This window comes from Amblyraja radiata, chromosome 20 (genome assembly GCF_010909765.2).
Source record: "Amblyraja radiata isolate CabotCenter1 chromosome 20, sAmbRad1.1.pri, whole genome shotgun sequence".
Taxonomy (NCBI): domain Eukaryota; kingdom Metazoa; phylum Chordata; class Chondrichthyes; order Rajiformes; family Rajidae; genus Amblyraja; species Amblyraja radiata.
The window spans coordinates 7,965,789-7,990,588 of record NC_045975.1 but is presented as its reverse complement, the minus strand read 5'-3'; the positions used below and the strand labels follow the sequence as shown (position 1 = coordinate 7,990,588).

The following is a 24,800-nucleotide window of genomic DNA, read 5'->3' as shown; positions in this document are numbered from 1 at the left end:
GATCACTGGTCGGTGTGGAATCGGTGGGCCGAAGGACCTGTTTCCGCGCTGTATCTAAACTAAACTAAACATGTAGGAGAAAAATGTAGATCCGGGGTCACTGTTTAAAAATAAGTGGTTGCCCAGTTAATGCATTAGCATTTTTGTTTCTCTGACAACGGCATGCGTGTTTGGAACTATGTTTGTCCAAGTGTAGACAATGCAGACTCGTGGAATATTTTCAAGACAGACGGGATCGTTTCATGATAAACTGGGTGAATGTTTACATTAGGTCAGTGATGATCTTAATGAAATGGGTGACTAAAGACCACCCTTAGTCACCCATTTACTTGAAACTGCTGACTGATTTTACAAAATTGCATACAGTGAAATGTCAAAGAGGACAAAGAACTTGTCTGCTTGTTGCATCAACGGTAATATCTAGCGTAAAGATATTTTTAATGGCTCACTGATCAAAAACGCTTGAAGTGCAAGCATTAAAATCCATGTACAAGATGGTGCGGATGAGGGATATTCACAGGACTACTATAGCTCACAGATATGTGCCTCACCGGGTGGCGCTGTAAGTGTCAGCCTCGCCAACAGCCTGTCTCGTCCCTTCTTTTGTTTGGTTTTTAGTCTGTTTTATTTGTATGTGTTAGGGTGTCTTTAGTTTTGTATTATGTGGGGTGTGTGTGTGTGTGGGGGGTGGTGGAAATGGGAAACTTTTTTTATCTCTTCCCTCGACGGAGGTGCGACTTTTTCTTTGCATCTCTGCCGGCATTGTGGCCTAACATCGTGGAACTGGAGGTGCCTTTGTTACGGATCAACGTCGGGAGCTCCAACTGCAGGAGCTTCGACCGCCCCGATGGCGGGAGCCTCGATCGCTCCTTTGTGGTGGCTTTGATCGCCGACTGCGGGAGCTTCGATCGCCCCTACTGCAAATGTTTTGATTGCCCCAACCGCGGAAGAAAAGGAGGAAGATGGTAAAAGTTATTCGCCTTCCATCACATGGGGAATATGGGGTAGCCGAAAAACACGATCAACGAGCTACCTGCCCTGGTGGGGACTCGGAGGGATCACTGTGAGTGCAGTGATCCTGGAGTCTGGTGCGAGTGTGGACGGCTTTCTGACTTTGGGCGGACAGGGACTGCAGAGAAAGTACAGCAGTCGGTGAAGGAGTGTGTGTGTGTGGCCAGGACATTGAACTGATGGCTGTGGGTCTCCGCTCAATCTGGGTGCCCTAGGGATTCTCACACGCCGCTGTGGTGGCTGTTTATGTTCAATCTTTATGTAGTTTTGTATCTTGTTTCTTTTTTGGTATGACTATAGTAAATCAAATTTCACTGTACCTAGGTACATGTGACAATGAAGGACCATTAAACCATTGAAATCAAATTAATGATTTCATTAATGATAATTTTAATTTTACTGTCTTAATACCAAGGCGGAATTGAAGACCTAACTATTGGTGCACTTGAATTACAAATGTGTGATTTCCATTTTATGTTGCCCAGTTTTTATCACTGTTAGGAGGTATTAATCACTTGTTAACTTCCTCAGTTGTTGAAAGCACTCAAGCAAAAACTCCATGAAAAGGAAGAAGTACTGTTGGGAAGGACACAAGTTGTGGATGTGCTGCAGAAAGAGCTTGATGGGAAGAATCGGGAGCTAACGGTAAGGAAATCATTATTTGCTGCTGTGTGAATCTGTATTACAAGGAAAGATCTCTGCAACCAACTAAGGGATTCTGTTGTAACTAGCAGTGAAATAAAAATAGCAGGGAGCCTCTTGGAATAAATCTGTAAATATGAAAAAATTAGAGGATTTTCTTTTAAATCTTCCCATTCTTTTTTCTAAATCTGCCCTTCAACCCATTTATGATGTGTTATAGTGCAGAATCACAGTTTATGTGGAGGCTTGCAACATTGTCATTCTGTGTTATGACAGGTTGTTGGCATTGCTGATCTGTGCCACCAATTATTTTCAGCCGTGACCAAGATCAGGAGAGATCTACTATTTAAGATGCCAACAACACATGAACTCTTGATTATAATGCAACAGCGTCACTACTGATTATATTGTTCTTCATTTTCCCATCCACTCGTGGGAGAGCCTAGGACTAGAGGTCATAGCCTCAGAATTAAAGGACGTTCCTTTGGGAAGGAGATGAGGAAGAATTTCTTTAGTCAGATGATGGTGACTCTGTGGAAATCATTGCCACAGACGGCTGTGGAGGACGTCAGTGGATATTTTTATGGCAGAGATAGATAGATTCATGATGAGTACAGTGTCAGAGATGAAGGAAGGAGAACAGGAGGGAGAGATAGATGATTGGATGACGCAGGAGACTTGATGGGCCAAATGGCCTAATTCTGCTTCTATCACTTATGACTTTATGATAAGTGTTTTAATTTTGATGACTACTTGACAATTCCATTTTGACAGGTTCAACTTTTCTTGCTCGTCTGCTTGGCTTATTCATTTCATTCATTTAATGTTACTTTGGAAAGCTGCACTATTTAAGCTTAATGGGCCTGTCCCACAGGTGACTTTTTAGGCGACAGCAGGAGACTATGCAGTCGTCACATGGTCGCAACATGTTCACAGGTGGTTGCTGGGGAGTCGTCTTCCTGGTCGTGAGGAGTTCCCACATTCTGGGAACTAGTCGCGGCCTCATTATGGTTGCCGCAAATATTTCAACATGACGCCGCCATGGAGAGTAGCAAGAATTTGTGTGCTGTAGGTGGGTCGCCAGGAGGTAATAGTGGGTTGCCAGGATGTCGAAGGTTCTCGTAGGTTGCTGAACAGTGAATTTCATTGGCTCATTGGGAAAAAAAACGTAAGCAGTAGTTTTCAGAGCCAAGGATAACCGACCGGTAATGTTAATGTCCGCCAAGCTTCACAGCCGTGTATCTCTGGCTTCTTAAAACTTGTCTCCATTCCTTCTCCCTCCTTCTCCCCCCTCTCCCCTCCCCCCCCCTCTTTTAACGGAGTTACCGTACACTGTGCTTTAGCCGTCTTAATTACAGCGCCATCCTTCCTGTGTGTGTATGTATCACCTTGGCTTTGCACCATGTGAATATCACTCAGACAGCGCTCCCCCCCCCCCCCCCCGCTTGCCCTGTCTCCCGCCTGCATAAAAGGGCTGGTGAAGGAAGCGATGTGTGTGTGTTCCACTCTGACAGTCGCCGTTCCAGTTGCCAGATTTTCAGGCGACTACCGGCAACTTGACAATCGCCTGACAAATCGCCTAAGTGGGACAGGCCCATGAGGCTCACGAAAGTCTCTTTAGTTTAATTTGGCTATTTTTAATTTTTTAGGAGGTGGTTGAAGATTTGAGGGTTGTTCAGTTAGAAAACAAAAATCTCAAGGACAAGCTTCTTGCTGAAAAGCACGTCATGAGAACCCAGGTCCGAGATCTGATGGAAAGACACGAGGCAGATTTGAAAAATGTCCAAAGGAAACACAGCACTGAGTTCCATAAAATCAAGGAGAAACTTCAGAAAGATCAGCAACTTTTACAACCTCACGACAAGGCCTGTGCACCACTTGCAGAACAGGGAACTGGTTCTTTAGATTATTGCACTGAACGGAAGATTGGAGAACTGGAAGGTAATTACTCAAAGTTGACCTGTTAATATTTTTGGCCATAAATGTTCCTGCCGCAGATTTGTTCATCTGTCGCCACGTGGCAGGGAGTAGGTTTGCCTTAAAATATTCTAGCATGAGAGGAATGGAGTGGATTTTATTTTTGTTTTGCCATGTAATTATCTCGTCCCTGTAACCTCATGAGATTTTGTGTTTGCAAATTGGTTGCTGTAATTCCCATATTTTATCACTGATCACACTTAAAAATTAAACCATTTACCATTGGTTGGTAAACGGGTTGGCACATTCAGTGATCAGGAAAAGTAGCATGTAATCTAAGTTTTTTTCACTCGGGTATTCTGGTCAGATTCCTTGATCAGAAGATAGTGATGTTTAAAGGATTCAAGTAAAGAATCCTCTGAGAAGCATTTGTGAGAGTCTGCCAAATGGCTGACAGGAACACACAGTAGTCATTTGGACAAACTCGTACAGATGCTTTTCAAAACAATCTCTTCGTGAATCCTTCAAACATCGCTATCACTGAATTTTAATTTTGAGAGGGTGCTGATAGTTAAAACATTGACATCGTGAAGGGCGGACTGGGGGCGCAGCGGTGGAGCTGCTGCCTTTCAGCGCCAGAGACCAGGGTTCGAACCTGACTGTGGTGCTTGTCTGTACGGAGTTTGTATGTTCTCCCTGTGACTGCGTGGGTTTTCGTCCAGGTGCTCCAGTTTCCTCACACACTCCAAAGACATACAGGTTTGTAGGTTAATTGGCTTGGGTTAATGGTAAATTATCCCGAGTGTGTGTAGGATAGTGTTAATGTGCGAGGATAATTGGTCGGCGCAGACATGGTGGGTCGAAGGACCTGTTTCCATGCTGTATTTCTAAATAAAATCATTTGAAGACATTTTACCATTCACAATGCCCTTGCCAGGAATGGTACATCAAAGTATTTTAATTTCAAATAGCTTTTAATGAGAAGACCACAGAGCAAACAGGACACTTCATTAACTCCATGAATGTCTTCTCTCTGTGAGACTTGAGCTGTGTTTGCATGACAGTTTACGGAAGAGAGGGTGAAACCAGGGACAAGATACAATTATGGTGTAGAGAGACTATATTGAGCAGCAGAAGGGGATATTTAATTGGAGTAATTTAAAATAAATAAGGGTTTTAATGGAGCCAGTGGAGAATGATCATTTTGTTTTGGGATTAAGTAACTTTATACCTTAATTTCCAAAATGCTGCTGAGGAGACACATTTTCTGTGGAGCTTTATTCAAGCTTCTAATCTTTTCTCACTAGTGATAGTTAAGGAATTTATCATTGGATGAATATGTAAATGGAATTACCATTTTGCCTTAAAAATCTTCAAGTTTAATGAATTGTAGCATTTCAAGGATATTTTATGATTTCAAATGCTGGAAATTAGTACAACATATGATTTTCACTGATTGCCATTAACTGCGGTGGAAAACATAGCAAATTGTGGGGGTATTGCTTTTTTTGCAACAAATATCAGATCATTATGGGTGTTTTTTATCTTTTCTCTTTCTTAAAGAACAAGTGAGGCTTATAACACACGAGGCTGAAAAATCAGAGGCCAGGTTCCTGACAATGAAAGCTTGGTCCAAATCGAAAATCAGGCAGGTTGAAGAGGAGCTGAAAAATGCACAGGTACCCCAAATAAAAATCCCTTGCGCCTGGTGACGATTAACTGGATATTAATCTATTTGCCATTTACCTAGAATGAAATGACTTCATCTTATAGAGAAAGGAAAATTGATGGTATGTTATTCCTTGAGTTGTTGAAGTTACAGTACATTGTAGATTTTTAATCTGGGCTCAACTGTATGAAGGAGTGCTTCCCTACATTTGACTGCTCCATTTCGTGTAGAACCCCTTTCTGAAGAGTAAGTGACATGGGATAGATGTGAGCCTGCAGGAAAATTCAATCACAAAATAGTTGTGGTAGAATGGAGCTGTCGGCAATGGCACATTAAAAGTATAATGCATGTTAAAATTATTTAGAGTCTTACTGCTCAGAAACAGGCCCTTCAGCCCAACTTGCCCACACTGACCAACGTGCCCCATCTACACTAGTCCTACCTGCCTATAGAGTCATAAAGCAAAATATTTAATCTAGAATTTGAATGGTGGCTATTTTACTGACCAATAGAAATCCCTTGGCTTTAATTGACACTAAACTTATTTCTACCCAGATTGGACCTTCTCAGCAGGAGCTGCTGGACCTCAAAGACATAGCGGCTGACTTGGAAGAGGAGAACAAACAATTACACCTGAAAGTGAATTATCTACAACTTGTCGAGGCACAAAATGGTGTGTTGTATAGTATGATTTTAATTGGGTAAGAAGGAACTGGGGATGCTGGTTTACACCGAAGATAGACACAAAATGCTGGAGTCAGCGGGTCAGGCAGCATCTCTGGAGAAAAGTTATAGGTGATGTTTCGGGTCAAGACCCTTCATCAGACTGAGAGTCAGGGAGGGGGAAATTAGAGGTATGGGGAGGTACAGAACAAAGCAGAGCCTGCATCGATGACTCGGGGAGGGTGGAGCTAACAATGGTCCATTGTTGGCTGGGGATGAGGTGATAATGAAGGAATACAAATGGTGAAATTAGCAAGAGGACTAGGGTGCGGGAGGGACAGAGAGAGGGAGAGAATGGAAGGGTTATTTGGTTAGAGATCCTTCATTCTCTTGTGTAAGAAGGAACTGCAGTTGCTGGTTAACCGAAGATAGACACATAAACCTGGAATAAGTCAGCGAGACATGCAGCATCTCTGGAGAGAAAGAATGGGTGACGTTTCGGGCCGTGACCCTTCCTCGTTCTCTTTATTTAAATGGTGATACGTGTTTTCTTACAGAGAAGCTTCAAGCAAAATTGGAACAATATGAAGAGCAACAACAGAAGATGCAAGCAGATTTAGAACAAGTTACCAAGACATCAACTTCCCAGGTTGGGAGAATTTGTGCTGCATTTAATTCATCCACGTACAATCTAAATTCCAAGCGTGAGCATTCTGCACAGATTCAACACTCAAGTATCCTGTTAATTAATCTTAAACTGTATTGTATGTTGCTTATTCAGATTTTTTTTTTAAACGGTTCCTTTAAGTAACTTTTTATTTTGCTCTTTTCTATTATCATCCTTACTTTTTGGCTTGATGCTTGCATCTGAGAGGCGCTATTTGCTTCCACCCCAGACGGTTTCTGTATGCATTACCACACACCTTGGACATGGAGAAAGTCTCCTGAATTAGCTAGTGTGGTTGGGGAAGCAACAGAGTATTTCCAGACTTTTTAATCTAGTTTGGGTAATTTGACCTATTAATATTATACGGTCATAAGGAATAGGAGTAGAATTAGGTCATTCGGTCCATTAAGTCTACCCCACCATTCAATCATGGCTGATCAATCTCTCCCTCCTAACCCCATTCTCCTGCCTTCTCCCCATAACCTCTGACACCTGTACTAATCAAGAAGCCTTGGGCAAGACACTTCACCTACCTTTGCCTGGGACTAGAGACGGAAATTAGCTACTGATTGGCTACAATCTCGCATATTTACATGCAAAATGTTCATTAATATGCACTGTCCCTATAAACAAATTATTAAATATTATTATTATTATTAAATCTATCTATGTCTTAAAAATATCCACTGACTTGGCCTCTACAGCCATCTGTAGAAAAGAATTCCACAGTTTCACCACCATCTGGCTAAAGAAATTTCACCTCATCTAAAATAACGTCCTTTAACCTATATTCTCCACATTTTAGAAGAGTGAGGTGAAAAGAAGGAGCGGGTGTGGAGAAAGGTGTTTGACGAGATAGAGGCTGATAGGATATTTTCCCTAAAGGGAGTCCAGTCCTAAAGGTCATAGCCTCAGGATAAGGATTGGCTTCAAAGCTATAATAGACAAAAGGTGCAGTAGTAGGCCATTCGGCCCTTCGATCCAGCAGTGCCATTCAATGTGATCATGGCTGATCATCCCCAATCGGTACCCCGTTCCTGCCTTCTCCCCACATCCCCTGACTCCGCTATCTTTAAGAGCCCTATCTAGGGCCGTATACAACTGCAGAAGGACCTCTCTGCTCCTATACTCAACTCCTTTTGTTCAGGCATGCCATTTGCTTTCTTCACTGCCTGCTGTATGTGCATTCTTACTTTCATTGACTGATGAACAAGGATCCCTGGATCCCATTGTACTTCCCCTTTTCCAAACAAGACCATTTAAATAATAATCTGCCTTCCTGTTTTTGCTACCAAAGTGGATAACCTCACATTTATCCACATTAAATTGCATCTGTCATGCATCTTCCCACTCATCCAAACTGTCTAAGTCACCCTGCAATTCTCATAGCATCCTCCTCACCCAGCTTTGTGTCATCTGCAAATTTGCTAATATTACTTTGAATCCTTTCATCTAAATCATTGATGTATATTGTAAATAGCTGCGGTCCCAGCACAGAGCCTTGCTGTACCCCACTAGTCACTGCCTGCATTCTGAAAGGGACCCGTTAATCCCTACTCTTTGTTACCTATTTTCTATCCATGTTAGCACCCAATACCATGTGCTCTAATTTTGCCCACTAATCTCCTATGTGGGACCTTATCAAATGCTTTCTGAAAGTCCAAGTACACTACATCCACTGGCTCTCCTTTGTCCATTTTCTTAGTTACATCCTCAAAAAATTCCAGAAGATTAGTCAAGCATGATTTCCCCTTCGTAAATCCATGCTAACTTGGACTGATCCTGTTACTGCTATCCAAATCTGCCGCTATTTCGTCATTTATAATTGACTCCAGCATCTTCCCCACCACTGATATCAGGCTAACTGGTCTATTTTTTCTGCTTTCTCTCTTCCCCCTTTCTTAAAAAGTGGGATAACATTAGCTACCCTCTAATCCACAGGAACTGATCCTGAGTCTATAGAACATTGGAAAATGATCACCAATGCTTCCACAATTTCTAGTGCTACTTCCTTAAGTACCCTGGGATGCAGACCATCAGGCCCTGAGGATTTATCAGCCTTCAGCCCCATCAGTTTACCCAACACCATTTCCTGCCTAATGTGGGTTTCCTTCAGTTCCTCCGACACTCCAGATCCTCTGGCCACTAGTACATCAGGAAGATTGATTGTGTCCTCCTTAGTGAAGATGGATCCAAAGTACTTGACATTTCACCTCTGAGGGTTGAGAATCTTTTGAATTCTTTACCCTCCGGAGCTGTGGGTGGAGAACCATTCAGTATATTCAAGGGTTAGCCAGCTAAAATTTTACACTGCAGGAAAATTAAGGGTTATGGGGATTAGGTAAATATTTGGATCAAAAATCAAATCAGCCATGATCACGTGATAGAACAAATAAGGCTCAAGGGCTGATTTTTTTTAATGTAATAAAAGTTTCCAATTATCCAATTCTCCAACTTGTAATTCTAATGACATGTAACAATATGTCTTGAAGGTCTACATCAGAAGAAACAAGTCAGTGCTTCATTGCCCATAGGTCCATTTATCTTTAAGGCAATTAAAATAATTTTACTTATATCTGAATATCACTGAAATCATCAAATCATTTCCAGCAGAGAATAAAAAAGGGTAAACTTTTAAAAACAATATTTTTCACCATGGTTCGGTTTTTAATGCTTATCACACCTCTGGTCATCTTGCTGAATAAATCTTGTTAATCAAATATATCCGGGAGGCAAACATACAGAATCATTAATCTTGTGCTGAAGCGCTTTTGTTTCAAGCATCTAATTGCCCAGTTAGATGAGTGGATAATGTTACTTTGTGTGTAATGTGTCTGTAGACAAGTGAATCTGAATCTGCAGAGGAACTGCACAGCCGCCTGATTAAGTGGCCAGAAATGGTTTCGAAGCCGACACCGAGCCATGACAATGATGAGAGGACTGTCATGGAATTAAGGATGACGCAACTTGAGGAAGAAAGAGAAGGTAAATTGTGGTGCTCTCTGGTTCTCACTTGGAACAAGTCATGCAGTTTACTTCGTTTTAATTTAAAATATTTAAGAAGTGAATGACTTGATCAGTGATCTTGATGACTTGAAAGTCGAGTGCACCTCTATTTAGGGATCTGTTTGTTGTCCATATTTCATTCGAGACAAAGGCTTCTGTCAATTTATTTTAATGCTGGAATTCTAACGTTTTTGCTTTCAGCATCAAAATCCATGCTGACAATAGCAAATCCAGCTGTTTAGCGTGGGCAAGTTAATTGGCTTGGGTTTGTATACTTAGTTTAAATATAAATTGTCCAGGCTTGTGTTAATGTGCGGGGATCGCTGGTCAGTGCGGACTCGGTGGGCCGAAGAGCCTGTTTCAGCACTGTATCTCCAAACTAAACTAAACTAAAATCTCCTTTGAAACTATGGCAGCATAACTGCAGATACTGACATCATAGCAGGTAAGGTGTGGTGACAAGCCAGTCTTATGATGTCTTGGCTGCAAGATAATTATGATGAAGATGCTTTTAATCCAGTACTTTAGTGTTGTATTTTTTATCATAAATCTATTTTTTTAAATTAGCATCCTATTGATGTGTGTAATCACCTTTCTTTATGCATTCAAGGGATGTGGGCTTTGGAGAACGAGCCCGCATTTTATTGCCCGTGCCGTATTGCCCTTGGCAAGGCGGTGGTGAGCTGCATCCAGGTGTAAATTTTGAATAGGAAATTATTATGATGAAATTTTAGTTACACAATATATAGAAAGACATGTTACTGTTTAATGGTAGACAAAAATGCTGGAGAAACTCAGCGAGTGAGGCAGCATCTATGGAGCGAAGGAAATAGGCAACGTTTCAGGTCGAAACCCTTCTTCAGACTTTGTTACTGTTTAATGTTGGGACAACTGTAAAGAAGATACGTTTGCTGTATCTACAATTGGGTTAAGGCCAATAGCAGCTAGTTCCTCACAGTCTTACAGCATGGAAACAAGCCGTTCAGCCCAAGTTGCCCAAGACGACCAACGTGCCCCATCTCACTCGTCCCACCTGCCTGTGTTTGGCCCTTAAACTACCCTGTCCATGTACCTGACTAAATGTTTCTTAAGCATTGTGATAGTATCTGCCTCAACTACCTCCTTTGACAGGTCACTCTATATACTTATTGCCCTTAGTGTAGAAAAAGGTCGCCCCTCAGGTGGCTATTAAATCTTTCTCCCCTCACCTTAAACCTATGTCCTCTGGTTCTTGATATGATAACTTTTAGTTGGGAAGGTGTCATTGTGTTACGTAAGAAAATTGCATTCAATAAACTCAAACCAAAGGCTGTCCATTATTGAGGGCATTTAGCTACAGTTATTTATTTATATTGGCTTAACTATGCTTAGTAGTCGAGATATTTCCTACCTTGTGTAATATTTTTGTATTGGGTGTATTTTGCAATAATGAATTAATTTTTACCCATGGACACCTGGCCAATAGTGGGAGCCATTTTTTAAACCATGTAAAATGTACGGCGAGAATCATCTATTCATCTTTGATGCTGACAATTAGAAAGTCAAGTGGCTACATTATTAAAATGTGTGGAATATGTTGAAATATTGTACAGTCTTTGAATGTCCTCTAGAATTTGAATCAAAACTGTTAACGTATAACTACCTTCCTACTTTCGTCTGAAAATTTAATAGACTGTTAGAAAGTTAGCTTGTTTGCTTTTCTGCATATCTTTAATTTCTGATTTTTCTTTCTTTGTGTTTGAATTTGATATGTTATTTAAAATATTGTGACTGTAGCAGCATTTCTGAAAAAGAGTTGAAAGCATTTTTGGTCTGTAATGTGAAGATCTGATGTGTAGTTCCTTTTAAAATTGAGCATGACTTTATTAATATTTCTTTTCCTCTACCATGTTCATGATGAGCACTCAGCGATTCCATCCACTTCCCCCTCCACTGCTTTTGCAACTGTGATTTGGCCAGCCATTACGAGCACAGTTTCCCATCAGTTTTGTGCATGCAGGTCTCTGTCACCATGTACTGTGCGGTGCACTGCGGGTTATTTCTTAGCCTTTGAATTTGTACCAGGAAATAATCAGCAGTGCTCTTCACCAGCTAAATTGTGCTGTGACTTAATTGTTATTCACCGAACATACCCTGCTCAGAAGCGTCGATGTGCAATTCCTGTGGAATATGATTTGCCATTGATCGTTCCTACCTTCCTATGCAACCTTTACCATTGCACAATAGTGAATGTTTGGCCTACCTTGCATGAGGCCATAAATTATTGTCTTTAACCGTTCTTTGTTGCTTTGCATGTTGAGTCAAATTTCATTTGAATATAGCATCCTTTGCAAATCACAAAACTCCAAATCACAAAACGGATGGGAAAATTATTTTTGCCAGAATCATTTCACTTTTAACATTTGCTAATGAGTTAGTTGGCAAATGCATTAGCATATAGTTTACATCCCACCCTTCCCAGAACTGATATTCAGTTTAATTTTATGCCCAAGTATTCCTGTCCCTCGTTGAAGTAAAAAAATTATCTTGTTATTGACAAGCTAATGATTAATGTGTGTCTTGCCTGTTTATGTCTGTAAACCAGTGACATATCTTCCGAGTGGTTTCCCCAAGGTAGATTAATTGTAGAGACAGAACATTTATGAAGATAGTTGTGCTGATATTAATACCTCAGATTTTGAGGTTATTGTAATGTTTAAATGTTTTTGGTTATTATATTATGAACGTGGGAACTTCGGATTTTGTAGTTTACTTTGGAAATCATGAAGTTGTCCCATTGTTTTGAATACTGATACAAACTATGCTGCTTTGCAGCCTTCTCCACAACAATCCAGGGAAATCTATTTGAATGGATGAAATTTCCTGGATTTGCAAACTGGTTACATCTGCTATCCATAATCTGATGGCCCCTAAAATTAAAGATTTGCATGATTTCTTGCATAAATATTTCATAATGCAATCCACTTTAAAATAATTTTAATAAAAATATTTCTGTATTTCATTGGACATCTTAATTTTGATCTGATACTTATTTAGTTCTGATTAAGATATGTAAATGATGGTTAAACATCTTGCACAATGCGAGGCTAATTCGACCAACGAGAGTATTGTCCGATCGTAAGCAGCAAGGGAGTTGAATCTGTTCTTTGGTGTTTGGAGGAATTAGGGGTGACCTTATTCAAAATTCTAAACATCTCAATGGAGAATGACTGTGAAGATGTTGACATGTTTCCATTTGTACCTGAGTCTTGAACATGTGGATAATACACAAAATACTGGAGTAACTCAGCGGGTCAGAGCAGCATCTCTGGAGAAAAGGAATAGGTGTCCAGAACAAGGGGTCACAGTTTAAGGATAAGGGGGAAATCTTTTAGGACCTAGATGAGGAAAACTTTTCACACAGAGAGTGGTGAATCTCTGGAATTCTCTCCCGCAGAAGGTAGTTGAGGCCAGTTCATTGGTTATATTTAAGAGGGAGTTAGATGTGGCCCTTGTGGCTAAAGGGATCAGGGGGTATGGAGAGAAGGCAGGTACAGGATACTGAGTTGGATGATCAGCCATGATCATATTGAATGGCGGTGCAGGCTTGAAGGGCCGAATGGCCTACTCCTGCACCTATTTTCTATGTTTCTATGTGATGTTTCGGGTTGGAACCCTAGATACAAGATAAAGGGACACTGAGATGTGTAGGAATTTCCCATTGCGAAGGGTGGTGAATCTCTGGAATTCTGAACCCTGAAAAATTTGTTTGGGCTGAATTTTCTCCCCTTGTTCCATCCATTTGTTCAGAACAAATGTTGCTTGTTAGCTTCCAAAAGCTTTCTTTTATTTGTGAATCGCTTTATTTGTGAACCGAGTTCTTTTACACTCTTAAGCCTCTCGTGCCTGCTTATAATTACTTACAGCAATGCTGAATTGTTTCCGTAATTAGTTTATGATGACAACAGATGGTTCAAAATATTTTGTATAGTATGATAATGTAATTAGAATCTGAGTTGTGCAGCACAGGAACGGGCCTTTCATCTCACCACGTCCATGCTGATTTTTGTTTCCCATCTACACTTATCTAATTTGCCTGCATTATAAATGTCTCCTTCTATGCTTTGCCTATTACGTGCCTGTCTAAAATTACTTTAGAAATGTTATAATTGCATTTGATTCCGCGAGTTCAGCGAGTTCCAGATATAAAGCCCTCTCGGGGGAGAGAAAAAAAACTTTCCCTCAGATCGCCTTTACAACTCCCTCTTCTCACCTTAAACCTATGTTCTCTTGTTTTGTAACTCTACCATGGAAAAAATATTTTGGCTATCTATCCTGTCTGATTTAATTTCTGATTTTCTATCTTACATACTTCTCTCAGGTCACTCCTTAACCTTCTCACTCTCATTCTCACAAATTCTATCTGCCTGTGCGCCGCCCAACTTTCCATCTCATCTATATCCTGCTGTAACCTTGGACAAACCTCCTCGCTCTCCATAAACCACCAATTTTCATGTCACCTGCAAGCTTACTTCCTATATTGTGATCCAAGCTGTTATCACCAAACAACGGAAATCCCAGCTCTGATCCCTGTGGTACCACAATAATCACAGATTTCCCATCCGAAAAACATCCTTCCATCAATGCCTCCTATTTAGATCCATCTGGCTAGCCCACCTTGGATTGTATGTGCCCAAATCTTCTGCACTTGCCTACCATGTGAGACCTGATAAAATTAATGCCCTAGTAATGTACTAAAATGATTAGTAGAATCCAGTTAAAGCCACTGCTCATTTTCCAAAATTGTCATAAACCTCAACTAAAATATACTCTCATTGAATTATTTAGTTAATTCAGTACTCTAATCATTGTATAACATTTAGCTCTGCATTAAACATTAAGTTAAATTTCCAATTACATCCTTTAGAGTGAGTTTTTATAAATACGCAAGTTTCACTGAAAGATTAGGAGGTTTATTTAACATAGGCAAGTGGGGTTAATATAGATGGCATGATAGTCGGCGCAGACACGTTGGATGGAAAAGGGCATGTTTCTGTGTTGTACAACTCTTTGGAGTATTTAGTAGTGACAGGGAACGCTGTTTTAACCCATAGTTTACTCCATCCATTACCTGATGTAAGTAAAATGAACCAAACTTCCTTATAACTTTTCAATGTGTAAGGATTAATTTCCCCCTATATTTACATTGGTAATTGCAAAGGTAGAACACTTACCTTTTTGTCCAGGCGTCACAGTTTATTAATGGATTTGCAGGTTAAATGACAAATCTGCCGCTCTTGCAAAAATACTGAAATAATATCAATACATAAATCAGTATTGGTATTAGTTGTCTCTGGAATACCAGTGATGTTAATTTAGTTTTGTTACTGCAAGCTTTTAAAATTTAAAGCCAGCCAGCCAGCTGCAAGGTGTTTTAGCCCAGTCAGAAACTAACACCTTACCTTGGGGAAGCCACAAGGTAGCGATGGTCACTAGGGTACAATCAGTCTATATTGTGTCTGTGTTCATGCTGTCTTTCTGAATGCCGTGTCTTCCTGTGGCACAAAACTGATTGAGGATGACTGGTTCTTTCCTGGCTGCTCTGATCCAGCTTTGGTCTCAGAACTGCAGGAGCTGGAGGAGGAACTGGGGGATCTTCAGAGACGAGGACAGGATCAAGGATGGACAAAGCAGACCTCGGATGGCCAAAAACTTAGGGTATGTGATCAGTCTGACACTTTCAGTTTAAACTTTGATTTTATACATCTGTGGGAAATTTATGCTTGAGTTTGCTCGACATTTTACGCTGTTATTAATTTTAAGCTTTGCCACGGTTGAATATTTTTGTTGTTGTTGTGCGGGTGGGGGGGGGGGGGGGGGGGGGGCGGTTGGGGGCAGCACAGTGGCACAGTGGTAGAGTTGCTGCCTTACAGCACCAGACACTCGGGTTCGATCCTGACCACGGGTGCTCTCTGTACCGAGTTTGTTTGTTCTCCCCATGACCACGTGGGTTTTCTCTGGGTGCTACTGTTTCCTCCCACACTCCAAAGGCATACAGGTTTGCAGGTTAATTGGCTTCGGTAAAAATTGTAAATTGTCCCTAGTGTGCAGGATAGTGTCCGGGGTGATCGCTGGTCGGCCTGGACTCATTGGGCCGAAGGGCCTGTTTCCCTGCTGCATCTCGAAAGTCTAAAGCCTTCAGTAGTTTTGAGAAGGTAAATATATACTGAGATTTGCTAAACTGAAAAAGCCTTCAACTCAATTTTCAGTGCCATTATAAGTTGGACTGAGATGGATGGCCTCACACAATGTGGAAGCATTATATCATGCACATGTTCAATTTCTAATATTAAAAGTAAAATGACAAAACAATACTGACAGAAATACACTTTTGGAAATCACTGTCAAATCTGGAAAGGACAACAATATTTGTCATTTTACAGAATTTACCCCTTTTTATTACAAACATTTGAATAGTTCAACATAAAGATCAGTTTTGGACATGATGGGCCAAATGACAGCTTCTGTGGTTGTGACAACCTGACCAATTTTAATTCCCATTTTTCATGTTTGGTGTTAATACTCATTGGGTTCCATCCAGTGTGCACAGTATCTCTGTCTCTGTTACTACCGATAATTTACGGATCTATTCTTCAAGGGAAGTATTTAAAATACATCAAAGCAAATTAGTAGAGCGTTTGTGAATTCATTTTAGCTTGATACCAAGTAACTGCGCTTGGGAAATTTAAAGGGTTGATAATAGCGCAGAGGATTATTGGGACACAGCTACCAGCCTTGGAGGGCATCTACCACACACGGTGCCTCAGGAAGGCCGTCAGCATCCATAAAGACTCCTCACACCCTTGTAATGGACTGTTCGAACTACTTCCCTCCGGCAGACGTTACAAGGCCTTCTACGCCCGAACCTCCAGACTCAGAAACAGCTTTATTCCCAGAGCTATAGCGGCTCTGAACCGGCCCTGCTGAATGCCCCCCATCCCCCCTGGACTGTCTCCCTCGGATGGTCACGTCACACAGCTTATTTATTTATTTTACTTTTCTTTTACATCGGTTGGAAGCTGCATACTAAATCTCGTTGCACTAATGTGCAATGACAATAAAATATATTATTATTTTTATTATACAGCAACTTTGTGGAACAACTGTATTGTGGATTCATGTGCAAGGAAGTAAACGTTTCTATTATTGTTTAGGATATTATTATTTATGAAAATGAAGATAAAAAGCACTTTGAAAAGTCCGGCATTAACGTGGATCACAATGATGCAACCGATGGGGAGAATTTGGGAGGTTTGTGGCCAGAGTACAGTTCCGATCATACAGGTGTGATACCCACTAGACGGATTTTGAAAGCATGCACTGCACATGAATTTTGTGGTGCTTTTTATTTAATCTTTGCATTTATTTAAATAACCCATTTTGTTTATTGGCACATTCTAACCCAAGTCAGCACTATTTGGATTTTTGTTTTCTCCCCCCTCTCCAAATTGTCCCGTTGAATAATTTGCAATTCTAAATAAACATGTGCATGCTGGAAGAACTGGCTAGTTGTCATTTCAAGGTATCATCTGCATCGCTGTTTATTTTTCGTATTAGCACCCAAACTGGCTTTAAAGCTGCAAGGCAGGGGAGTTGAGAATTAATCCAAAACTGACTATAATTTTTACACTCAGTTGGTACAAAGTTAGAAGTTAAAAATAGATTAGTGAATATATAGTTTGCGCTGCTATTGTAAAGATATCTGGTAGAGAAAGTTTATGGATGTACAGCCAGATGGTTAAGTTGTAGCCCAAATGACATTAGAAGTAATCTGCTCTTAAGATGCTATCATTTCATTAGAAAGTAGCTATTTGAATATTTGTCTTCACGTCATCAAAGTGCAAATAAATGTGACCCAGGCATTTCTTTAAATCTGCACACATTACTGGTATTGACAACTTTGTGGGTAGTAGCCATGTTGTCTTGCCTAATTTATTTCCATTAATGTTAAGATATGGGGAAGTGACAAGAAAGCACAATACATTTTCAGAGTTAAAGTCGTTTTTAAGTGAGGGATTGCTCATTGAATACGCACGATCCTCTGGCTGATTATCTATTTTTCTGCTAATATATTCTGCATTTCTGAGCCCTTTATTATTTCCCAGTTTATATTTTTTCTGTACATTAATGATGTCTTATGGAATCTGCAATTAACTGGAAGGGTTCACCTGCTTCTTTGCTTTTTGCTTTTTCATCCTTGCCATCTCCTTTGCTTAAAGGTGCCTCATACTGTGTTTTGTATTGAATTCTGTCTTTACTTTGTGTACTAGTCATGTCTCTACTATTTATTTCATTCCCCTTACATGTTTTTCCTCTACATGCGCAATTTTTGTAAGGTGTCCTTGAGACTCTTGAAAGGAGCCCATAAATAACATTTATTATTATTATTATTATCACCTTTTCCTTAATTATAATTCATGTTTCTTAGAGAGCTGCAGATTGGACTGCAGATGTCACTAATCTCGATGGGTGCCTTACTTATATAATTATAGAGTCTTAGACTCGTACAAGACAGAAATGTCCCCTTGGTCCACATATCCACGCCAAACATTCTGCCCATCCACACTAATTCATTTGACACTGATTCTTTCTACATTTTACCCAACTGTCTAAATAGCTCTTAAACATTGTAATTGTGTCTGATTCCACCACCACCTCTAGCAGTGCATTCCAATTATCAACTACTTTTTGCAATTAACTTGCCCCTTTTATCCATTCTAAAACTCTGCCCTTTTTGCTTAAACTTTTGCCCTCTTGTTTTTAATACCCCGACTGGGATACCAAGACCAAAATGGGGGTAAAGCATAATCCAAGGCTCCACTTCTCAATGCAAAACCATTTCTGCCTCCTGATTCCAATCCTCCCTGTTTTCACACACGATAAATATTGGAAGCTGTTCAGAGAAGATTGTTAGACTAATATCTGGAATTGTTGGACAGGGCATGCATGTAGAGTTACAAAGATTGAGAGGCAGTTTGATTGAAACTTGAGAGAAAGACTAGAACTCGGAGCCATTGTTTAAAAATAAGGAGAGGAGGTGATTTTTTTCCTGAGGGTGTGTATCATTGGAACTCTTATCCTTAAAGCAAAGTAGATGCATTCTTTGAATGTTTTTATTAATGGTTTTAAGACGGAGAGATAGATTCTTGATAAGCAAGAGAATAAAATCTTAATGTTTATAGGGAGGAATGCAAGGTTGAAGTCAATATTAGCTCACGCATGATCATTAGGAGGCTTGCTCGTTTACCTTTGATCTCAAAAAGATCTAAACTATCCAATTCTGAAGAAGGGTCCTCATCCAAAATAACCTATGACAAGAGAAATCGAATATAGGAGCAAAGAGGTCCTTCTACAGTTGTACAGAGCCCTAGTGAGACCACACCTGGAGTATTGTGTGCAGTTTTGGTCCCCTAATTTGAGGAAGGACATTCTTGCTATTGAGGGAGTGCAGCGTAGGTTTACAGGGTTAATTCCCGGGATGGCGGGACTGTCATATGCTGAGAGAATGGAGCAGCTGGGCTTATACACTCTGGAGTTTAGAAGGATGAGAGGGGATCTCATTGAAACATATAAGATTGTTAAGGGCTTGGACACACTAGAGGCAGGAAACATGTTCCCGATGTTGGGGGAGTCCAGAACTAGGGGCCACAGTTTAAGAATAAGGAGTAAGCCATTTAGAACGGAGACCAGGAAACACTTTTTCTCACAGAGAGTGGTGAGTGTGGAATTCTCTGCCTCAGAGGGAGGTGGAGGCAGGTTCTCTGGATGCTTTCAAGAGAGTGCTAGATAGTGCTCTTAAAAATAGCGGAGTCAGGGGATATGATTGATTGATTGATTGATTGATTGATTGAATACCTTTATTGTCATTCAGACCTTACGGTCTGAACGAAATTTCGTGCCTGCAGTCATACATACAATCATACAATAATAAACAACAATAAACACAAATTAACATCCACCACAGTGTATCCTCCAAGCACCTCCTCACTGTGGTGGAGGCAAAAATCTTACGGTTACTGTCTCTTCCCTCCTCTTCTCCCTCTGCGCTGAGGCGATTCCCCACCGGGCGATGGTACAAACAGTCCCGCGGCTCACCGAACCCCGCGAACGGGCCGGTTCAAACACCGCGGCCCGGGGGTGGTCGAAGCTGCCGCCCTCCAGTCCAGCACACGCAGCCGCTGGCCCGCGGCTGAACCCCAGACTCAGGTCACCGCCTCAGAACGCCGTCCCAGCCACCGGAGCACCATTCCAGCCCCGAGCCGGATCGCCCTCACGTGAGTGCCGTTCTCCCTCGGGCTGGGCCACTCCGACGGGAGTGCCGTTCTCCCTCGAGCTGGGCCACTCCGACGGGAGTGCCGTTCCACCCTCGGGCTGGGCCACTCCGACGGGAGTGCCGTTCTCCCTCGGGCTGGGCCACTCCGACGGGAGTGCCGTTCTCCCTCGGGCTGGGCCACTCCGACGGGAGTGCCGTTCCACCCTCGGGCTGGGCCACTCCGACGGGAGTGCCGTTCCACCCTCGGGCTGGGCCACTCCGACGGGAGTGCCGTTCCTCCCTCGGGCTGGGCCACTCCGACGGGAGTGCCGTTCCACCCTCGGGCTGGGCCACTCCGACGGGCCACAGCCCCTCACGGGAAAGTCTCTCAGCCCCTCGCCAGGCCGCTCTCACGAGAGCGCAGTTCCAGCCCCGAGCTGGGCCACCCTCACGGGAGCTCAGGGCGAGTCCTGTCAGCTGCCTCCAGAGTCCCGAGGTCGCCAGCTCCGCCATTAGGCCTCAGTGTAGATGGAGGCAGAGAAGGGGGATACGACAAAAAGGTCGTATTCCCCCGAAGGGAGAGACAGCAAGCCCCGTTTCACCCCCCCCCCCCCCCACACATAAACGCGACCTAAAAACCAAAAACGTAACTAGACAAAACGAAATAAAATACAACACAAAAAAGTAAAAGACAAACGGACTGCAGGCGAGCCGCAGCCGTTCCGGGCGCCGCCACTTCCGGATATGGGGAGAAGGCAGGAACGGGATACTGATTGGGGATGATCAGCCATGATCACATTGGCTCAAAGAGCCGAATGGCCTACTCCTGCATCTATTGTTTAAAATATCGCCTGCCCATTCCCTCCACAGATCCCACCTGACCCACTGAGTTCCTTCAGCACTTTGTGTTTTGCTTGGGTAAACTATCTGCTTGTCTGCCTCAAGCATCTTCGTCACCTGCAGTATGAACATCCAGAGTAGTTTTTGCCTCGTGTATATACCACTCAACATTTCTTTTTTTTTTTATCATTTTGCAGCTTCTAGAACTCTTCTCGGCAACTACCCCTGCTTTGCCCAATGTTTTCAAAGGTCCCTTGAGTCTGTCCATCGCTCTTCCTGCTTTGCCATTAAATATGCCATCGTTACTCATGTTAAAAAAAAAACGGAGTCTCGTCCTTCCACGTACTATCTCAGTACCACCTTACAGTTTCTTGTCCTTTAATGGTTTTTTGCTATCCAAATCCATGCTGTCCCAGAGGGATTAAGAGCATGTTTATGAGGATTGGTAATCTTTTACCAGAGCTGAACATTTCACAATGAAAGGTTATTGAAGTGAAATATTAGATCTTTAATTCTTTCTTCATGTGCTACATGTGAGTTTTACGCGACGCCTGTTTTTATTTCAAAATTCTAGCGTGTGAAGTAATTTTATTTCATGCCCCTCTTCCCCATCACTCTGGTCTCCACCACCAAGTCCTCTCCCTTCAGCTGTTTATTTTTTGCCATGATTTTTCATTCTACTTGCTTACTTCTTTCCTGCACTATGTATGTTTTTGTTTGTTTCACTGTCTGGCCTTTCATTCTCTCCTTCAATGTGTGGGAAGGAAGTGCGGATGCTGGTTTAAACCGCAGATACACACAAAAAGCTGGGGTAACTCAGCAGCTCAGGCAACATCTCTGCAGAGAAGGAATATCTGATGTTTCTGATCGAGACCCTTCTTCTCACCCAAAACGTCACCTATTCCTTTTTTCCAGAGATGCTGCCTGACCCACTGAGTTACCCCAGCCTTTTGTGTCTATCTTTGCTCTCCTTCAACCCTTGCCCCTCACTCAACCTTAAGCAGGAAGACAATATTCTGTCTGAAATCTAGAGTTTTGAGAGGAATCTGCTGATGATGTTCAGTGCGATGCATCACTTAAAGCCATGTTGTGTAGGCTCGAGGGTTATTAAAACATTACATTGAAATTAACTTGCATGTTTGCGTTCAAGCCAAAGGTAGACACAAAATGCTGGAGTAACTCAGTGGGTGAGGCAGCATCTCTGGAGAGAAGGAATGGGCGACATTTCGGGTCGAGACCCTTCTTCAGTCTGTGTCTACCTTCAATTTAAGCCAGCATCTGCAGTTCTTTCTTACACATTCTGCGTTCAAGCCATCTACAAAGCCAGATTCGGGGTTTTAAAAATCTAATTTCATATTATTTGACTCATGAGCTTACTATATATACAGACCGGATTTTGCTCTCAGCATGGTGCCAGTCATTCATTACACTTAAATTATTTAGGCTTTGGGTTTGTAGGTCAATTGGTCTATAAATTGCCCCTAATGTGTAGGGAGTGTGTAGAACAGGTCGCTAGTCAGTGTGGACTCAATGGGCCGAAGGACCCGATTCCATGAGGTATCCCAAACTAAACTAAACCAAACCTTTATTTTGAATTTACTGAAGTGCCCTCTGCTGTTGCTTTTTGGGATCTGCATGATTTGGCCAAGTAGCTATTGTGTGCATCCAATCAGATTGAAAATATATTTAATATTGTGGCTCCAATTAGTCAAATTTGGAACAAAAATCAAAATAAAGGAATAGAAAAAAGTGATTCAGGAAGAAATGAAAGCTAACGAAGAAAAAGTATGAAGAACATTTGAAAAAAAGAGAAGGGGGGGGTGGGGGGGGGGGAAGGACAAAGTGCTGGAGTAACTCAGAAGGTCAGGCAGCATCTCTGGAGGATGTGGAAAGATGATGTTCTTCCGACTGATTGAAGTAAGGGGGAGAAATTGGAACAGCCGTGTGGTGATGCAAAGCCTGGCAAGTGATAAGTAGATGCAGGGGAGGATAATTTTTTTATTGGCAGATGAGTGAACAAAGAAAGGCCAGAGATGGAAAGGAGACTAAAGGGTGTAAAATAACGAGAGACAAGGAGTGAAATGTGGAGTCAGAGGATGGGATGAAATGGAAAGGAGTGTGCAATACCCAGGTACACACACACAAATATAGGTGTGTGTGTGTGTGTGTGTACCTGTGGGGGGAACAGGGAAGTGAGGGAGGAATGTTGTGGGGGGTTGGTTGCTACCTGAAATAGGAGATTTGCATTCTGTTGGGCTGTAAGCTACCCAAGTGGAACTGTTCCTCCGCTTTATGATATGGCCTCACTATGGCAATGGAGGAGGCCCAGGATAGAGAGGTTGGGAAGGGAAATCAAAGAGAGTCCAGAGGGTGACACAGTGGCGCAGCAGTAGAGTTTCTGCCTTGCAGCGAAGGAGACCCGGTTTCAATCCTGACTACGGGTGCTGTCTGTACGGAGTTCGTACGTTCTCCCCGCTAGTTGGTGGGTTTTCTCCAAGATCTTCAGTTTTCTCCCACACTCCAAAGATGTACAGGTATGTAGGTAGATTGGCGTGGTGAGTGTAAAAAATGTCCCTAGTGTGTGTAGGGATAGTGTTAATGTGCGGGGTCACTGGTCGGCGCGGACCCGGTGGACCGAAGGGCCTGTTCCACGCTGTATCTCTGAACTAAACTAAATGCATAGTTGGGATTAGTGTGTAGTAATCAAGAGCCTGATGGATGTGGAAAGAGGTCAGCAGTAAATTGAGTTTGATCTCTGTTAAGGGCCTGTCCCACTTACACAGCTTTTACACGACTGTCGGCACCCGTCATAAGTCGCCAAAAATTTTCAACATGTTGAAAATCCAGCGGGGACCAGAAAGACGCTACGACTCTTGGAGACCTTTCACGACCAAAGGAGACCTCTCACGACCATACAGCCTGTATGGTCGTGACAGGTCTCCAAAGGGTCGTAGAGTCTTTCTGCTTGTTGCTGAATTTTCAACATGTTGAAAATGTTCGATGACCTTTGATGGGTGCCGACAGTCGCCGAAAAAGTTGCGTAAGCCCTTTAATGTTTCTGTTCAGTGGCATGGACAACTCCCAGCTTTATCTGGTGAGTTTAGATTTTCTATCGTTCAGGATAATAATGTAATTTTGCATCTTCATGCATTTAAACGCAGCTTTCTAGGGAGCTAATGATAAAGCTAACTTTTGGAACAGCAGAGCAGCTCAGATGACTACTTCCTGATTTCTATGTTTATCTCTGTGGAAGTTGGGGTCCAGTGTATATTCAAAATTCTGCATTAATTCTGCAGCAAAATCCGGAGCAAGAAATTTAAATTAAAAACTAACGTCAGCATATCTTTCAAAGTTGATATCTTTCAAGTGTTTTACTAACTTACAGTGCACCGTGATGACATTCAGTTTAGTTTTTATTTTAATAGCATTGCAACTTATTTATTATCGTGCAGGACTGAGGGCAGTTGTCAACGAGTTAGAAGTGGAGAGGAACAGACTGCAAGAGCAAATCCTGGTCTTGGAAGAACGCTGTCAAGATCTGGAGGACAGAGCACAGCTCCATGCCAGAGTAGAATTCCACCAGGTAAGGTGGACTGTTCAAAGTAGTTTAATATAACAATTATCTAATATTAACCAGGACAGGCAGCATCTCTGGGAAGGAATGGGTGACGTTTTGAATGGGTCGAGAAGGGTCTTGACCCGAAATGTCACCCATTCCTTCTCTCCAGAGATGCCGCCTGTCCCGTTGAGTTACTCCAGCTTTTTGTGTCTGTCTTCGGTTTAAACCAGTATCTGCAGTTCCTTCCGACACATCTAATATTAACCGTTGTGTTTAAAGTATTAAAAAAGTAGCTACTAATCTACTAATATGTGTGGACTTTTGGTTTATTGTGCTTGACAGAAATTTCTAATTATTCTTTGTTATGGTGATCTCATTTTTTGTTAAATTACAAGCTTCCGCTCATTTAAGATGCTGACTAAAATTTGTTAGACAGATATTTGTTTAATTTTTGTTCAATTCCACCTATTATTGAGAAATTTGGTTCCCCTGACTTACAGAATAGGTTTTGTGTGGACAAATGACAAATGAGTCT

The 24,800-nt window shown here is 41.9% G+C and overlaps 1 protein-coding gene across 9 annotated transcripts in view; it reads left to right on the top strand.

The window, feature by feature from the left end:
- The window catches only part of LOC116984554 (golgin subfamily B member 1-like), an 83,515-nt gene that overhangs the window by 19,024 nt on the left and 39,691 nt on the right, over positions 1-24,800 (top strand). For 4 of the 9 annotated variants that reach the window (XM_033038744.1, XM_033038737.1, XM_033038741.1 and 1 more), the window contains exons 9-17: positions 1,543-1,656; positions 3,303-3,594; positions 5,134-5,249; positions 5,795-5,912; positions 6,460-6,551; positions 9,410-9,555; positions 15,122-15,272; positions 16,769-16,898; positions 24,159-24,289. In XM_033038744.1, the coding sequence (XP_032894635.1) occupies positions 1,543-1,656; positions 3,303-3,594; positions 5,134-5,249; positions 5,795-5,912; positions 6,460-6,551; positions 9,410-9,555; positions 15,122-15,272; positions 16,769-16,898; positions 24,159-24,289 (1,290 nt within the window). The remainder of the gene's footprint in view (positions 1-1,542; positions 1,657-3,302; positions 3,595-5,133; positions 5,250-5,794; positions 5,913-6,459; positions 6,552-9,409; positions 9,556-15,121; positions 15,273-16,768; positions 16,899-24,158; positions 24,290-24,800) is intronic. The other 5 variants (XM_033038743.1, XM_033038739.1, XM_033038742.1 and 2 more) reach the window with 4 other exon arrangements.